This window comes from Ailuropoda melanoleuca, chromosome 2, assembly GCF_002007445.2.
Source record: "Ailuropoda melanoleuca isolate Jingjing chromosome 2, ASM200744v2, whole genome shotgun sequence".
Classification (NCBI taxonomy): Eukaryota; Metazoa; Chordata; class Mammalia; order Carnivora; family Ursidae; genus Ailuropoda; species Ailuropoda melanoleuca.
In genome coordinates, this window is record NC_048219.1 from 186,686,968 (window position 1) to 186,701,079 (window position 14,112).

At 40.8% G+C, this 14,112-nt stretch overlaps 1 protein-coding gene across 7 annotated transcripts in view; it reads left to right on the plus strand.

Moving 5' to 3' along the window:
- Window positions 1–14,112, plus strand: part of NYAP2 (neuronal tyrosine-phosphorylated phosphoinositide-3-kinase adaptor 2) — a 254,115-nt gene that overhangs the window by 181,869 nt on the left and 58,134 nt on the right. For all 7 annotated transcript variants that reach the window (XM_019798985.2, XM_034655276.1, XM_019798990.2 and 4 more), the window contains one exon: window positions 1,202–1,408. In XM_019798985.2, coding sequence (XP_019654544.2) covers window positions 1,202–1,408 — 207 coding nt within the window. The remainder of the gene's footprint in view (window positions 1–1,201; window positions 1,409–14,112) is intronic.

A 14,112-nucleotide genomic window follows, 5' to 3' on the forward strand; every position in this document is an offset into this window, starting at 1 on the left:
AAACCATCCTTACTATGTGCGTTTTTAAACACTTCTGTATATGTGTAACAGAATGGCTATTACACCCATTCACTGAAAAATACACTTGGTTAGATCTGCATTTTAAGCAGATCGTTTTGGCAATATAGGGAGCTCATACTATAGAGAGACAAGGATAGAGAATAGACAAGCTGCAATAATTCACGGGCAATGATTAGAGTTAGGACCAAAGTAACTGAGGTAGGTAGATATGATACCAAGTGCAGCAGAAGGAAACGCAAGATGTTCACGAATAAAATCTGAAGAATCCGCTGACTGATAGGTTTGGGGAGTAACAGTTAAAGAAAGGGAAATACGAGCATCTAGCTTGGGTGGTTGGCTGGACAGGACAGGAGGAACTATTGGTTTAGTAAGAAGTGGTGTCAGTCCAATGTCTGAAATGTGTTATCCATGGGGGATCCTGAGGGACTCACCCAGCAGGCAGTTGGATAAATGAGTCTAAAGCCCAAGATAATGACCCAGGCTTGTGGTAAACTATTTAGAAATCACTAACAATCCTGGAAGAAAAATCACAGGAAGAGTATATATAGAATGAGAAGAATGGTGGTTAAGCTAGCGTCCTGGGGACACGTAGGGGTGCGCGGAGGAAAAGAACACATGAATGGCAAGGAGATGGTGTTGGATGCAGAACACAACCTGGGAAGATGGGCCATTATTGAAGCCAAGAGAATGGAAGATATAAATGAGAGTAATCAAAGTGTGTCAAATGTCTTAGAAATGTTTTCTAAATTTGCTAACTAGGAGACACTAGGTGAACTTAGCAAAAGCAGTTTTAGCAGAGTGGTGGGCTGAATTCATGAATTCAGAGTGGGTGGCAGAATGAATGCAAATTGAGACAGTAAAGACAGAGTGAGTCTGACATGCTCTTTAAGAGGTTTCCTTGAAGTTGAGCACAAGAGTTACTAAAAGACTCAAGATTCATCGAGGTTCTCCTCTTCCAATGAGAAAACTATTTCCCAATGATATTAACCTGCACACCTCAGAAAAAAGGCCCCATGTGATCTCTGTCCCTGTTATATTTAAATGTTGTAATCTCCAACACACTCCCAAGTTGACAAAAATATATTGAAAGCATTTGAGAAAATCGTTCTTTAATGTTTTAAAGGAATCTGGGAAGGATTCGACTTTTGTTTAACAGAATGTAATTCTGGTTAATACACAGAATCGACAGAGGAACTGAAAGTCCGAAGCCACAGCACGGAGCCATTACCAAAGTTGGACAGCAAAGAGAGAGGGCATCACGGGGCATCTTCCAGAGAGCCCATCAAAGCTCAGGAATGGGATGGAACACCAGGACCTCCTGTGGTCACCAGTAGACTGGGAAGATGCTCTGTGAGCCCCACCTTGTTAGCAGGAAACCACAGCTCAGGTAAGAAAAATAATGATCTTTCAGATGCAGTTATCACTTGGAGAACCATAACCACAAATAGAACTGTCTCTACTCATAGAGACAGCATAAATAGCCCTTCACACAAAGGGACGAGACACTGTATTGCACCACTCCAGGGAGCATTATCTGCATGGGCGGTGGAGAAGTGAATAGTGCTTCTTGGAGCTGTACAATGAAGCAGCTCTGACAGCTCGAAACATCTTGTACTAAATTTCATCCAAAGCATCTAGAGGCCTCATCGAAAGCAGTTTTAATTTATAAAGTTTAAGTGATTTAGAGTTTATGCCTCCTGTGCTTCAGAAAAGATTTCAGGCAACTGAGAAAAAATGAACAGAAAATGAAAGTGAGGATATATAGTAGCAAAAACTGTCTGAAGGCAGGAGAGAGAGTAGATATCATGAAGCATGTACAGTGATGATCTGACTGCTGTAGCTGGACCGTGGGCATGCTACTAAGTTTCCAGATCTAAGTCAGAAGAGTTGGAACATTTTAATCAGATACACCTTTAGATTTCACAAGTTGAAATTAAAATCTGCAATGCAGTTTCGCATTGTTCATAGATAAATATTATGAAACATCAAATTTTTAAAAGCAGCACATGTTTGCTTTGAAGTGATTAATCTACGTGATGGACTCACAGAGAGATGTCAATTGAAAGACAAAACAAATAATCAAGTGACCTTCTGTAGTTTTCAGGTTTCTATCCCTTAAAAATGTTAGGGTTCTGAAGAAAAGACCAATCCTTTAATGTTCTTTTCGGCTCTGATACTCATCGTGGAAAGCAATTTACCTGCGTTTAGCCTGTGGACTCTCTGACAGTCATGCACAAGTTAAAACTGAAACAGGATGAATGATCTCTGTACTTGGGAAGGGATATTTCTAATATAGGACCCAGGCAGGGACAGAGCAGTCGCTTTCCCAGACCTAAAATGTAACTTATTTCGTGATGGAACCATAAAAATCTTGGAGAAGAGACAAGTGAATTTAGCAGAAAGTAAAAATTTTTATTTGTTAGTAAAGTATAAATAACTATAGGTATATGAGAAGATTTGTGCATTTTGTCAAAAAGAAAAACATAGGGAACAAATTCTATTTTGTAGGGGAAAAAAAATACCTCTCCAGAAGAAGGTTGACATCACAATTCATTTGGGATTTAGGATTAATTTTAGGCTTATTAGTAGTAGTTTTTAATTATTTAAATTTGTACCAGTTCTATCCAAAAAATATGAATAATATGTACTCTTATTGTGACTAGGATATAAAACCAAAAGCATTACCTGAGTGTCTATTAGGTAACGGCCACTGTTCTGGTGTCTGAGAACACAGTGATCAATAATACATCCTTGCATTCAGGTGCTCAAAGTCAAGTGAAAGACAAACAGAGCATCACAATACAACGTTATATACAAATAATATGTGAAACAAAAGAGAAATCAATTAATTTTTCCTGAGCGTGTATGATTTTGGCACGAACGATCAGGGATTTGGGTGGGTAAAATAATAACCGCTTGAGGATGTAACATTTGAACTAGAGCTTAATACATCAAGAGCTGCTCCCCAGGAGGATGATGGAGAAGTTGGCCTTCTGGATGAACACCTAAAATGCTATGGGACAGAGCATAGTGTGTTTGGAGTGGAAGGTGGGGGAAAATTGACAGAAGAAATTGCAAAGTAGGTTGGTACCAGATAGCAAGAATCCTGAAGGGCCTGTGTATTACCTAGAAATGCTTTTAGCAACAAAATGCCAATTAACAGTGGCTTAAGTAATAATAGCTTTCGTTAACTCCCCTAACAATCTGGAGGCAGGCAGCTCTAGGTATTTTGCAACAATTCAGTGATGCCATTGAGGACACAGGGACTTTCTGTTTTGTTGTGTTTTTGTTTTTTTAATTCTTTAATTTTTTCATGATCACGAGCTGACATTTCTGGGCATGATGCCCCAGCAAAGAGTCCCTTTCATCTAGTTGGTCTAAACTGGGAAATATGTCCTCTGGACCCATCAGTCAGTGAAGGGGATGGGATTTCCATGAGTTTAGAGAGGACCCTTCTTTCTCTTAAATCAAAGGGCTTTTGCTTCTAAATGAAAGCAACAGTCTATATTCTCAGGGAGAAGGGGAAGATGATGTTGCATATGCAATGGACAGTACCTGCCACCTCATGGTTAGGTTTTGGACATTATGTGGTAGATATTTTGTCATCACTTAAGTATTTTTAAGATAAGTATAATGCAATTCAGTTTTCATCATGAACGATTCATGATGGCTCCAAAGCTTCAAGAAGGGGTGGCTGGAAGACTATTTACTAAAAAAGGAATCACCAATATGAGCTGTGCACCGAGAGTTAGGTGGGAAAGTCAGGACTTAATTTTTGACTATGTTAGGTTGGAAGTGCTCTGGGACATCTAGTTAAGAAGCTAGTAGACACTTGGAGTTACAGGTCTGGAGCTAAAGAGATTTAGCAGTATTACAGACTGAGGCTAGAGAACTTCGGGGTGGTTAGAACCCTAAGACTAGATGATTCTGAATAGAAGAGCAGGAAGCTGAGATTAGACCCTGGGGAACCCAAACATTTTAAAGTGTGGGCAAAAGAAGAAGAACGTGTGAAATAAATGAAAATGAAACAATTAGATGGTTCACAATTAAACTTTTACTGAACATTTGGAAAAGTGCATAAAAACGGGCAAACTGCAATATATTTTTGACACTGAGCTGACTCTTCCAAGTAACGTAGAGTGTAAGCAGAATTTATGACAGACTTCCACTTTCTTCCACTGCAGACTCCCAAAGCCTCTCTTCTGCTTTATGACATCTAAAATCTGCTTTCCTGGGTCTTTCAGCTGTGTTTGTAGGGCAGTAAATTGTCTACTGACCAGAAGAAATGACAAATATCTTCAGTCCCTCACACTCTCCATCTTAGGGGATGAAAGATGTAGATAAAGGTGGAAGAAGAAGAGATTTTTGGTACATTTTGATAAAGACTTTTTTGTATCTCTATCGAAAGAAATGTGAAATGCGGGGACAAATGTGGAATCCCATATATAATAATGTCAGTTAGGGTTTCTTATGTGAAACCATCAGCATGAACACTCAAGGGGCGCCTGGGTGGCTCAGTCCATGTAGCGTCCAACTCTTGATTTTGGCTCAGATCATGACCTTGGGGTTGTGGGATGGAGCCCCACATCGGGCTCCGTGCTGGGCATGGAGCCAGCTTAAGATTCTCCCTCTCCTTCTCCTGCTGCCCCTTCTCCCCCCCAGTTCATGCTCTCTCTCTCTTAAAAGAAAAAAAAAAGAACCTCAAAAGAGCATTATAATTAATTGAACTTTTAGAAGTCAATCCCTCCCAAATATGTCACTGCAATTTTATCTATTAAATCTACCCTTATACCTCTTTTGAGGGAAAGGACAAAAGGAAAATTGTTTGTTATGTTAGTAGCTTTCATGTTTCTATAAAGGAAGAAACTAAAATGTGCCAGTTCTATACTAGACAATGCCATAGCTTCACTAGCAAAAATGTATACAACGAGAATATTTTTAGTTTACTCACCTTTTGTGTTTTAACCAAATGATGCCCTAGTTAAAGGATACTCATCAGTGATATGGCCTTTGTCCAGAATAAGCAAGTAACCAGTGAAGGGTGCATTTTGGACTTGCTGCTTTGGAATGAAAGTCAGTATTTACTCTTTTCCTTTTCTTCACACTTCCTGTCCATTATTGTCTCCTTGCCACTGGGTCGCTGAACTGCTAAGCCCCTACCAGAAACACTAGAACTGCAACCAATAATCCTTCTCCCTAACTAAATGAGGTACTCGGGTCCACACCTAACACTAGAGAGGAAAGAAGGTTTCACCTGTTCCACCCCTGTATCTATCCATACCCCGGTCTGCCAACTTTTTGCCTCTGGTTTCTCTCTCTCTCTCCCAATTACACACACACACACACACACACGAACAGCTACCAGTCACAGACTATTGCTTTACCAAAAGTAGTTTAGCCTCTTGGAATGGCTGCTCTTAACAGCTCTTTTGAGGAATGGAGGAATTGCTGAAGTAAAGCGAAAAAATGTGTCAGGAGATCTCAATTCTAATTAACATTGCCACTGGTTGCTGTGGTACTCTATTAAAGCCACTGTTGTTTAGTACACCAGAGATTCCCCAGAGGGTGATTCCTGAAGGCGGTGGAGGTCTGGGACCCAAACGCTTATGAAAATAATGGGGAAAAGTGGAAGTTATAAAACTAAATAGAGTATTCACAAAAATTCAGATTTCAGTCACTTGAATCAATCAACAAATAGTTTCTAAGCAGCTTGTATCTAACTCTGTAATAGTCTCTGGGAGATAAACGCTCACACACAGGGTATATAAAACACGGTCTCTGCCACTCAAAGATCTTACTCTGCTTCTTTATAACACAAAACAATGAACATAAATTAATTAGTAGAGTTAAATGTATTTTCATTGTTATTTACTGTTTACTGTACATTAATATTCAGAAAAGAGAAAATTAGTGCAGGCTTGAAAAAAGACAGAGGACTTAATGGAGAACTGGAGTCTTACACCAAGATTATGTTAGATCTTTTTAAAAATAATTTTTTAGAAGATTTTATTTCTTTATTTTTGCAAGAGAGAGAACACAAGGGAATGTTAGCAGGAGCCTGGGGGAGGGGTGGAGGGAGACACAGGCTCCCCACTGAGCAGGGAGCCCTATGCAGGACTTGATCCCAGGACCCTGGGATCATGACCTGAGCCGAAGGCAGACGCTTAACCAACTGAGCCACCCAGGTGCCCCCCAAATAATAATAATTAGTATTAATTGAGTAGAGATGTATAGAGAGCTTTCCACAGGGGGTGAACAGGTTGAGCAAAGACAGAGAAAACCTTCCGTGGCTTGGCCTTGCCAGGCTAGACTGAAGAAGCATTTTGGAAGTAAATTTGGAAGGCCTTGGCTAAATTCTTTGTGGAAAATTCTTGAAAAGACCTCAGCTTCTGTGTGTTCAACCATGTGTGTGTCTGCCATTTTGAGGAGGTCCAGCATGGGATGTGAACTGAGGTGCCAGGAGGACGGGCTGTCATATTAGCAAGTGAATTAGGGGAGGTGCCTCCTTCAAAACAAAAGTGCTTTGCTTGCACATTCCGTACATGGGAAGGTTCTTGACTTCCACAAAGGAAAGCATTTTTCCCATTATTCTGGAAACTTGAGGCCCTTTTGGTTTAAGTTATATATTTCCACATTTGTTAGAAGCTTAGACATGGAAAAATATTTCTCCATGGCAGAGAAAATCCATTGCATACCAATGAACATCCGACTGAATGATGGAAATGCAGGTGACCTGGAAAGCACAGGGGCCTCTCGAAGGACCAGAAGCTGTTCAGTGCCAGCTGATGCTCACCACGAGAATTGTTTACCCCAGATTTCAAGATTTAATTGCTCTTATGCAAAATCTCCCAATTTTTAAATACAGCTCAATTTTCAGGAAAGAACAATGAATCGAATAGTTTATTACTCTAACTGAGTAAGACTTAAAGTCAAGCTGTGACATTCCATTGGGTGGAGGCATAGAATTGACCCCGAAACAGAGAGGTTGGGTTATAGTAGAAGCAGCAGGTGCCAATAGGCATCCTGCCCTCCCGGTTTTTATTTTTCAGAAGCTGCAGCTCCTTGAGAAAAATGTGCTGTTGGGATGAATAGGGATTAAAGAGTGGTAAATAGCTTTTTATTTTAAAGGTTCTATTTATTTGTGAGAGAGGGAGCAAGCACAGGAGTGGGGGAAGTGGGGAGGGGCAGAACGAGAGGCAGAGGAGAAAAGCAGACTTGCTTCTGAGCAGGGAGCCCACGGGGCTTGATCCCAGGACCCTGGGGTTAAGACCTGAGCTGAAGGCAGTCACTTAACGACTGAGCCACCCAGACACCCCGAGAGTGGTAAAGTGGTAAATAGCTTTTGATGATCAAGAAGAGGGGGAAATTTTTTTTTACTTTAGGAAAGAAAGAGGTATGGCATTCTGTGAATAGTAAGGACTTGCAGCCTATCCCTTGGTAGCATCCTGTTAAAGTGGCCTGGCTTCTGACTGGGATGGAGGACAGGTGGACTGGAGTTTGCATGGGGTTTCCAGTGAGGTTGGGCTTTATGCTTTATGATTCTAAATTCCCAAATATGGAGCGCTGTACTTCAAAGGGCTCTTAATGCTTGGAAAAGAGATTCCCTCATGACGACCAGTGTGGTTTGAAGACTAAAAGAGCCATCTTGAATATTCTGCTCTGCAGAACAATTCTGGGCATTTTCATGACCCATTGCAGGGAAACATTTTCCACCACCATTCATGAGTCAGACCTTCACGTCCAAGAAGGGTCTTGTGCACACAAGTTCAGGGAAGCAAAAACATATATTGATTTGATTTCATTTAAAGAAAACAAAGAAATGTGCCATTTCTCACACACCATGTTTGGAGAGTGAATTTTGTATGACAAATAAAAGCATGCATGAAATATAAGATCAGATAGTGATTGAACACTGTGATTTGGGCATCCAGTAGATCTAGATTTAAATTTGAAATCTGTTTTTTTTTTTTTTAATTAGTGATAACACTGGGTATGTCCCATCATGTCACCAAGTTCCATCATAAAAGATAGACAATAATAGTATCTAACCCATAGATGCTATTGAGAATTACAGGTGAATATTAAATGAGATAATGTACTAACACACTTAGCATGGTGTCTGGAGCACAACAGATATTAAGTAAATACTAGTTATCACTATGATTCTAGACACCTTTCAAAATGTCTTTGTGAGAGAGCAGAGAGAATCACTGGTACTGGGTAATGCAGGCAAGTTTCCTGTAAGTAGTGATATTTGAGCTGGGCCTTGAACTGAGATGAATTTGGACAGAGAAGAAAGCATGAGATATGTAGCCAAAGTGGGGATCATGGGTTCGTTTGCTGGGGATGGTGAGAGCTCAGGTTCCAGCCTGACCACTTAGCACACCAATCCCCCAGACTAGGGCTTCTAAGACACTCACAGTTCTACTTCATATTCCAGTCACCTCTTTGAAGATTGGGAAGATCACAAAGATGTTAAGGTGTTAGCCTAAGGCCTAAGATTGGATGCCTGCCAAGGAGATGTAAATGAATAGTGGGCATTTAATATAAGAAACAGAAAACTGGGATTCAGCAAAGGGGCTGATGATTGAATCCAAGAGTGTAGTCTTTTTACCAGTTGATTTTTAAGAAAGATGTTTTCCTCTTGAAAATTCTGAAACATATTTACTGTACTCTACTTGATAATGTTGGAATCAATGACTCACTTTGCTGATAAACCTCCTAGCAGCTATAACTCAAAAACATTCAGGATTCAGCACTTTGTATCCAGGAAGAGTCCCAAGCACACAAACAGAGACATTGAGCAGCACTAAATTGGGCGGCAGGACTGGAAATTGTGGAACAGTATTTATGATAATAATTCCTGGCAAAACACTAAATCTATGCAGTTTTCTTCTCTCTCTCTCTCTCTCTCTCTCTGTCTCACTATTTTTTTTTTTAATTAAGTAGGCCCACACCAATGTGGGGCTTAAACTCACAACCCTGATATCAAGAGTCACATGCTGTATGTACTGAGCCAGCCAGGTGTCCCCCCACTCCACTCTCTAATATTTTTAGTGCAAGTAAACCATGCTTTGCAACAATGTTAATAAATTAATATTTTGGTGGGAATGATTTGAGGAAATTGCATAACACTGCTGTGCTCCAGTTTTTCTATCTTTATAGAAAAGATACAGGAAATCTCACTGTGTAGGTCATTATGAGGATTAAATTTAAAAATGCATAGAAATGCCTGGTATAAAGCTAGTTTATAATAGCTAGTAGGCCCACAGTTTATTCTGTTACCATTCAATTTTACTGGAAAGGTTTCAGATTTTTTTTTCTAGGACCAAGACTGAATGTTTCCTTTGGAAAGTGCAGCTTACTGCATATATGATACAGGGTTTTCTCTAGATACATATAATGTAACTGGCTGCAGGACCACTATTACTGCATCAGCCCATGCTTCATTTATTTGTGTACTTTCCAACAAAGATTTTAGGCCAGTGCCATGCCTGTTTGGGGGTTCTCCTGAGTCTCTATTCATAAAATTTGGAGAAAGGATCAGGTGCAGGCTTTAAGACTTGGTTGCTGCATTATACAGAATTATCAAAAAAATCTTAATCTCTCTCACATTTTAAATCCCATTCATTGGGATTGGCAAGGATGTGGGAAGCAAAGAAAATATTGATATCTCCAAATGTACACATATCCTTCTATAAATAGCTGACTTGACATTCATTCATCTATTCATTCATTCATTCATTCATTCATTCATTCCCTTTGTCTTTATTTTCTAACAAATATTTATCCAGCATCTTCTCTGTGTCATTGCAGGAGCTAGGTGCAGGGGTGCAGAGTGTGCAAGGCAAATAGGGTAGACTAGAGCCACATTCCCAGTGTGTAGTCTAACAGGGAAGACAGAAAATAAAATAAAAGATTCTTATAAATGTTATGAGGGGGAAATACTAGACACAGTGACATGATTTATTCTCTGGTGATTCAGACAGGCTTCCTGGAGAAAGTGATGTTATTTTTTTAATGATTTTTTATTATATTATGTTAGTCACCATACAGTACATCCCCGGTTTCCGATGTAAAGTTCGATGATTTATTAGTTGCATATAGCACCCAGTGCACCATGCAATACGTGCCCTCCTTACTACCCATCACCGCTCTATCCCATTCCCCCACCCCCCTCCCCTCTGAGGCCCTCAGTTTTTTTCTCATAGTCCATAGTCTCTCATGTTTCATTCCCCCTTCTGATTAACCCCCTTTCTTTATCCCTTTCTTTCCTTACCGATCATCCTAGTTCTTATGTTCCATAGATGAGAGAAATCATATGATAATTGTCTTTCTCTGCTTGACTTATTTCACTTAGCATTATCTTCTCCAGTGCCATGTTGCAGCAAATGTTGAGAAATCGTTCTTTCTGATAGCTGAGTAATATTCCATTGTATATATGGACCACAACTTCTTAATCCAGTCATCTGTTGAAGGGCATCTCGGCTCCTTCCACGATTTAGCTATTGTGGACAATGCTGCTATGAACATTGGGGTGCATATGGCCCTTCTCTTCACTACGTCTGTATCTTTGGGGTAAACACCCAGTAGTGCAATGACTGGATGATAGCGTAGCTCAATTTTTAACTTTTTAAGGGACCTCCACACTGTTTTCCAGAGTGGCTGTACCAACTTGCATTCCCTCCAACAATGTAGGAGGGATCCCCTGGAGAAAGTGATATTAAATTTGATACTGGCATGACAAGTAGGTGCTGGGAAGTAGGTAGAGTGTTCCCTAGAGCTCACTCACTGAAGTGTGGCTGAAAAAGATTTACTTTTAGAACCCCATTAGTATTAAAAATTTTGATGTGGTTACATAATTCCCAAACTATATCCTCTTCTCTTTCTTCCATTTTTTCACATGGTCTGGCACCTTTGGGACACAGTTATGGTCCCAATACCCTCCTTTCTTTGTATCCACGCCCTTTGCTATGTTCTTTCAGATCTCCTCATCAAGAAGTAAGGTCTGTTTCTTACTCCTTGAATCTGGGTTGGCCTTGGGTCTTGTACTAACCAGTTCAATGAGATGGAAGGGACTGTGTGTCAGTTCTGAGCCTCAGCCTCAAGAATGCTTCTATTTGTTCTTTTCCAATCCTACCACCACCACATAAACAAACCATAGTTAGCCTGTGGGAGGAGGAGATACGTGGAGGAAAGCCAAGAGTCTTCAGCCTTCAGCCTGCCAACCCCCAAGCATGTGCGAAAGCATAATATGACATAGCGGAAGCACCTCCTTGAACCACAGCTGACCACAGATGACAAGTGAGCCCAACCAAGACCAGAAGAATCCCTTGACCCGTTCATGGACTCATGAACAGAACTAAATGAGTGTTGTTTTAGGTCACTGAGTTTGAGGGTAGCCTAAAATAATTAACTGACATAGATACCACGGTCTGTTTCATTTTCGCTGATTTTCCCTCAAATGGAAATGATGATTATATGAGTAGCGTATGCTCACTGAGACACAGAAAGTCAAAGTAAAAAGTGAAGATCCTCTCCCATCTCTTGCTTCAACATCCCATGTTTCAAAGCATCATTTTTAACTGCCATGGTCTTGCTGTCGAGGAGTTATGTATTGCTAGGAACTGTGAGTTCTCTCTCATTTTTACGATGCAACAAGAACAAAAAACCAATGTGGTAGAGTTCAGGCCTCCACCGTAATTTGGGCTTTGCTGTAGGATGTTGACTAACTTCCTGCTTGGCTCCCCAGCAGCCCTCAGCAGCTGTGGGCATTAGCGTCTACGACCCTCCAGGCTGTCATTCTGTACAGTGGGCTTGGGCACCAGCAGACAGCTCTCCACATCTGCTCCACTTCTCGGTTATAATTGGGTGCATGGTGATTTCCTCCGGGAACCGGGCAGATCCCGTTGCTAGGTTCTGCACAGTATTTTCACACTCTAGAGTTTAACGCTCTCTTTCCTAATTCTTGTAGTAAACACATAACAGAATTCTCATTTGGAGAGCCTTCAGAGAGCAATGTAAGTCATATCCCCAGCAGTCCACTTTTATTTCTCTGTGGAAAACTGTGACTTCTGCCTGCTAGAATTTGTGATCACCAGAGAAATCGTTTTGTTTGTATTTCTCCTGATACTGGTGATATGGCTTTGAGAAACAACCAGAAAAGGGGGATGTGGGGTGAGTTAACCATTTTAAATGCCAGAATGTGTCTTGACAGGGTTTGAAGGTAAATAAACAGGTGTAACATGTAGAAGGATAATTAAAAATGCTATGAGGTAATTACTTACACATTGCAAGGCAGAAAGCTAGACTACAGAAGCAGAACTTGGAAAAGAAGTGATTAAAATGAATTTTGTTGTCCTTAAGTGAACTCTTATCTTAGTCTAGGAATGTGGTTGCAGGCTGAGAGGCTAGCCACTAGGTATTAGAGAGACTGGGGGATAGACTGTGTGTGTGTGTGTGTGTGTGTGTGTGAGAGAGAGAGAGAGAGAGAGAGAGAGAGAGACATGAGTCTCCATTCTTGATTGAAAACTTCTCAGTGTTGATAATCAAGGCAGGGAAACTAATGGGACTACCTGGAAATCTCGCTATTGGCTTCTAGTCATTGAGATGACACAGTGAAATAAAAGTGCAAAACGTTAGCCAAATGGCCTATGACCATAGAGCAGAAAGTTTCCTGGCAAGTAACTGGCCACTGATGGTGTGTTAAAGGTGTGTAAAGTGTGTTTCCCATGGACCAGAATAGGCCACAGAGAGCAAACGGGGGTGGCTTCAGTCATGTGACCACCCGGAGTGGCAAGGAGGCTCAAGGTGCTTGACAGGATGTCCAGAGGGCAGAGGGCAAGGGGATCTACAGGTGAGAGATAGCCAGTCAAGGGGGGCCTTCCAGGTACACTTGAAAGCACCCCAAGAAGAAAGACGTTCACCTGCTTTCCATCCCTATAACAAGAGAGTGAGAAACATCAGCTCATGCTGATGTCAGTGAAGACCTTTCCCACCCCCTCACCTCAACCCCTTCCTCCTATCTCAGCCCTTGTGAAGGCAGACATGTTGGGACCTGGAGATGAGGTAGAGAGAAAGGTGGTCTCCTCTCTGCCAGAAACAGGGCTAAATGGGCCAGGAGAGAAGTGTTTCCTTGAAACAAAGTTCAAAATTGTAATTATAATGTAAAAAACAAGGCATTTGAATTATTATTCTTATAAGACTCTTTTTTCTTGACTTGAAGAAACTGAAAATTTTTAATTATCAAAATGAAAAGGAAAGTTCTGGGAGTTGGCCTAGGGTTTAGCCAAAAGGCAAGAAAAAACTCCCGCTACCCCACAGCAGGTTGGAACTGGTTTGTGGGGAGAAAAGAAGAGCTTTGCTTTCTGATTGCATCTGAGGTCCTCTGTGTTCCAGTTAACAGTTAAGTATACAAGTTTAAAGAAAACAGAACTTGATATAAGTGCTCTAAGATTATTGCAAATTATATATAAGCTGAATTACAGAATTTAATTTTATCACTTTTATGGCACCTGGGTGGCTCAGTTGGTCTCGTGTCTGCCTCTTGATTTCGGCTCAGGTCATGATCTCAGGGTCATGAGCTCAAGCCCTGCATCAGGCTCTGTGCTCAGCAGTCTGCTGGAGATTCTCTCTCTTTTTCCCTCTGCCTCTCTCCCACTCATGTGCACATGTACGCACACTCTCTCTCAAATAAATAAATAAATCTTAAAAAAAGAATAAAATAAAATAATGCCTTATATTTATATGCCATGTCTTAGCTTTTAAAATACTTTTATAAGTGCCGTCTCATTTGATTTTCACAAAACCCTGTACATCTACGGCCCAGCGTTATGATCTGATGATTTAGGTGACCAAATTGAAGCTCAAGTGAAATTGGCTAAATTGTCCAGACCCACTGGTATGTAGCAGATTCAAATCAAGAAGTGGATTTCAGGCTTCTGACCCTTAGTACAGCTCTCTTCCCATGATGTAATTAGACTGGGTTTCCCTCTTTCCACCTCTGTGCTCGTGAATTCATGAATGTATTCATCCATTCATTCATTCAGCTAATTTTTTTTCTGTATAAGGTTATCAAGCATTGAACACGTG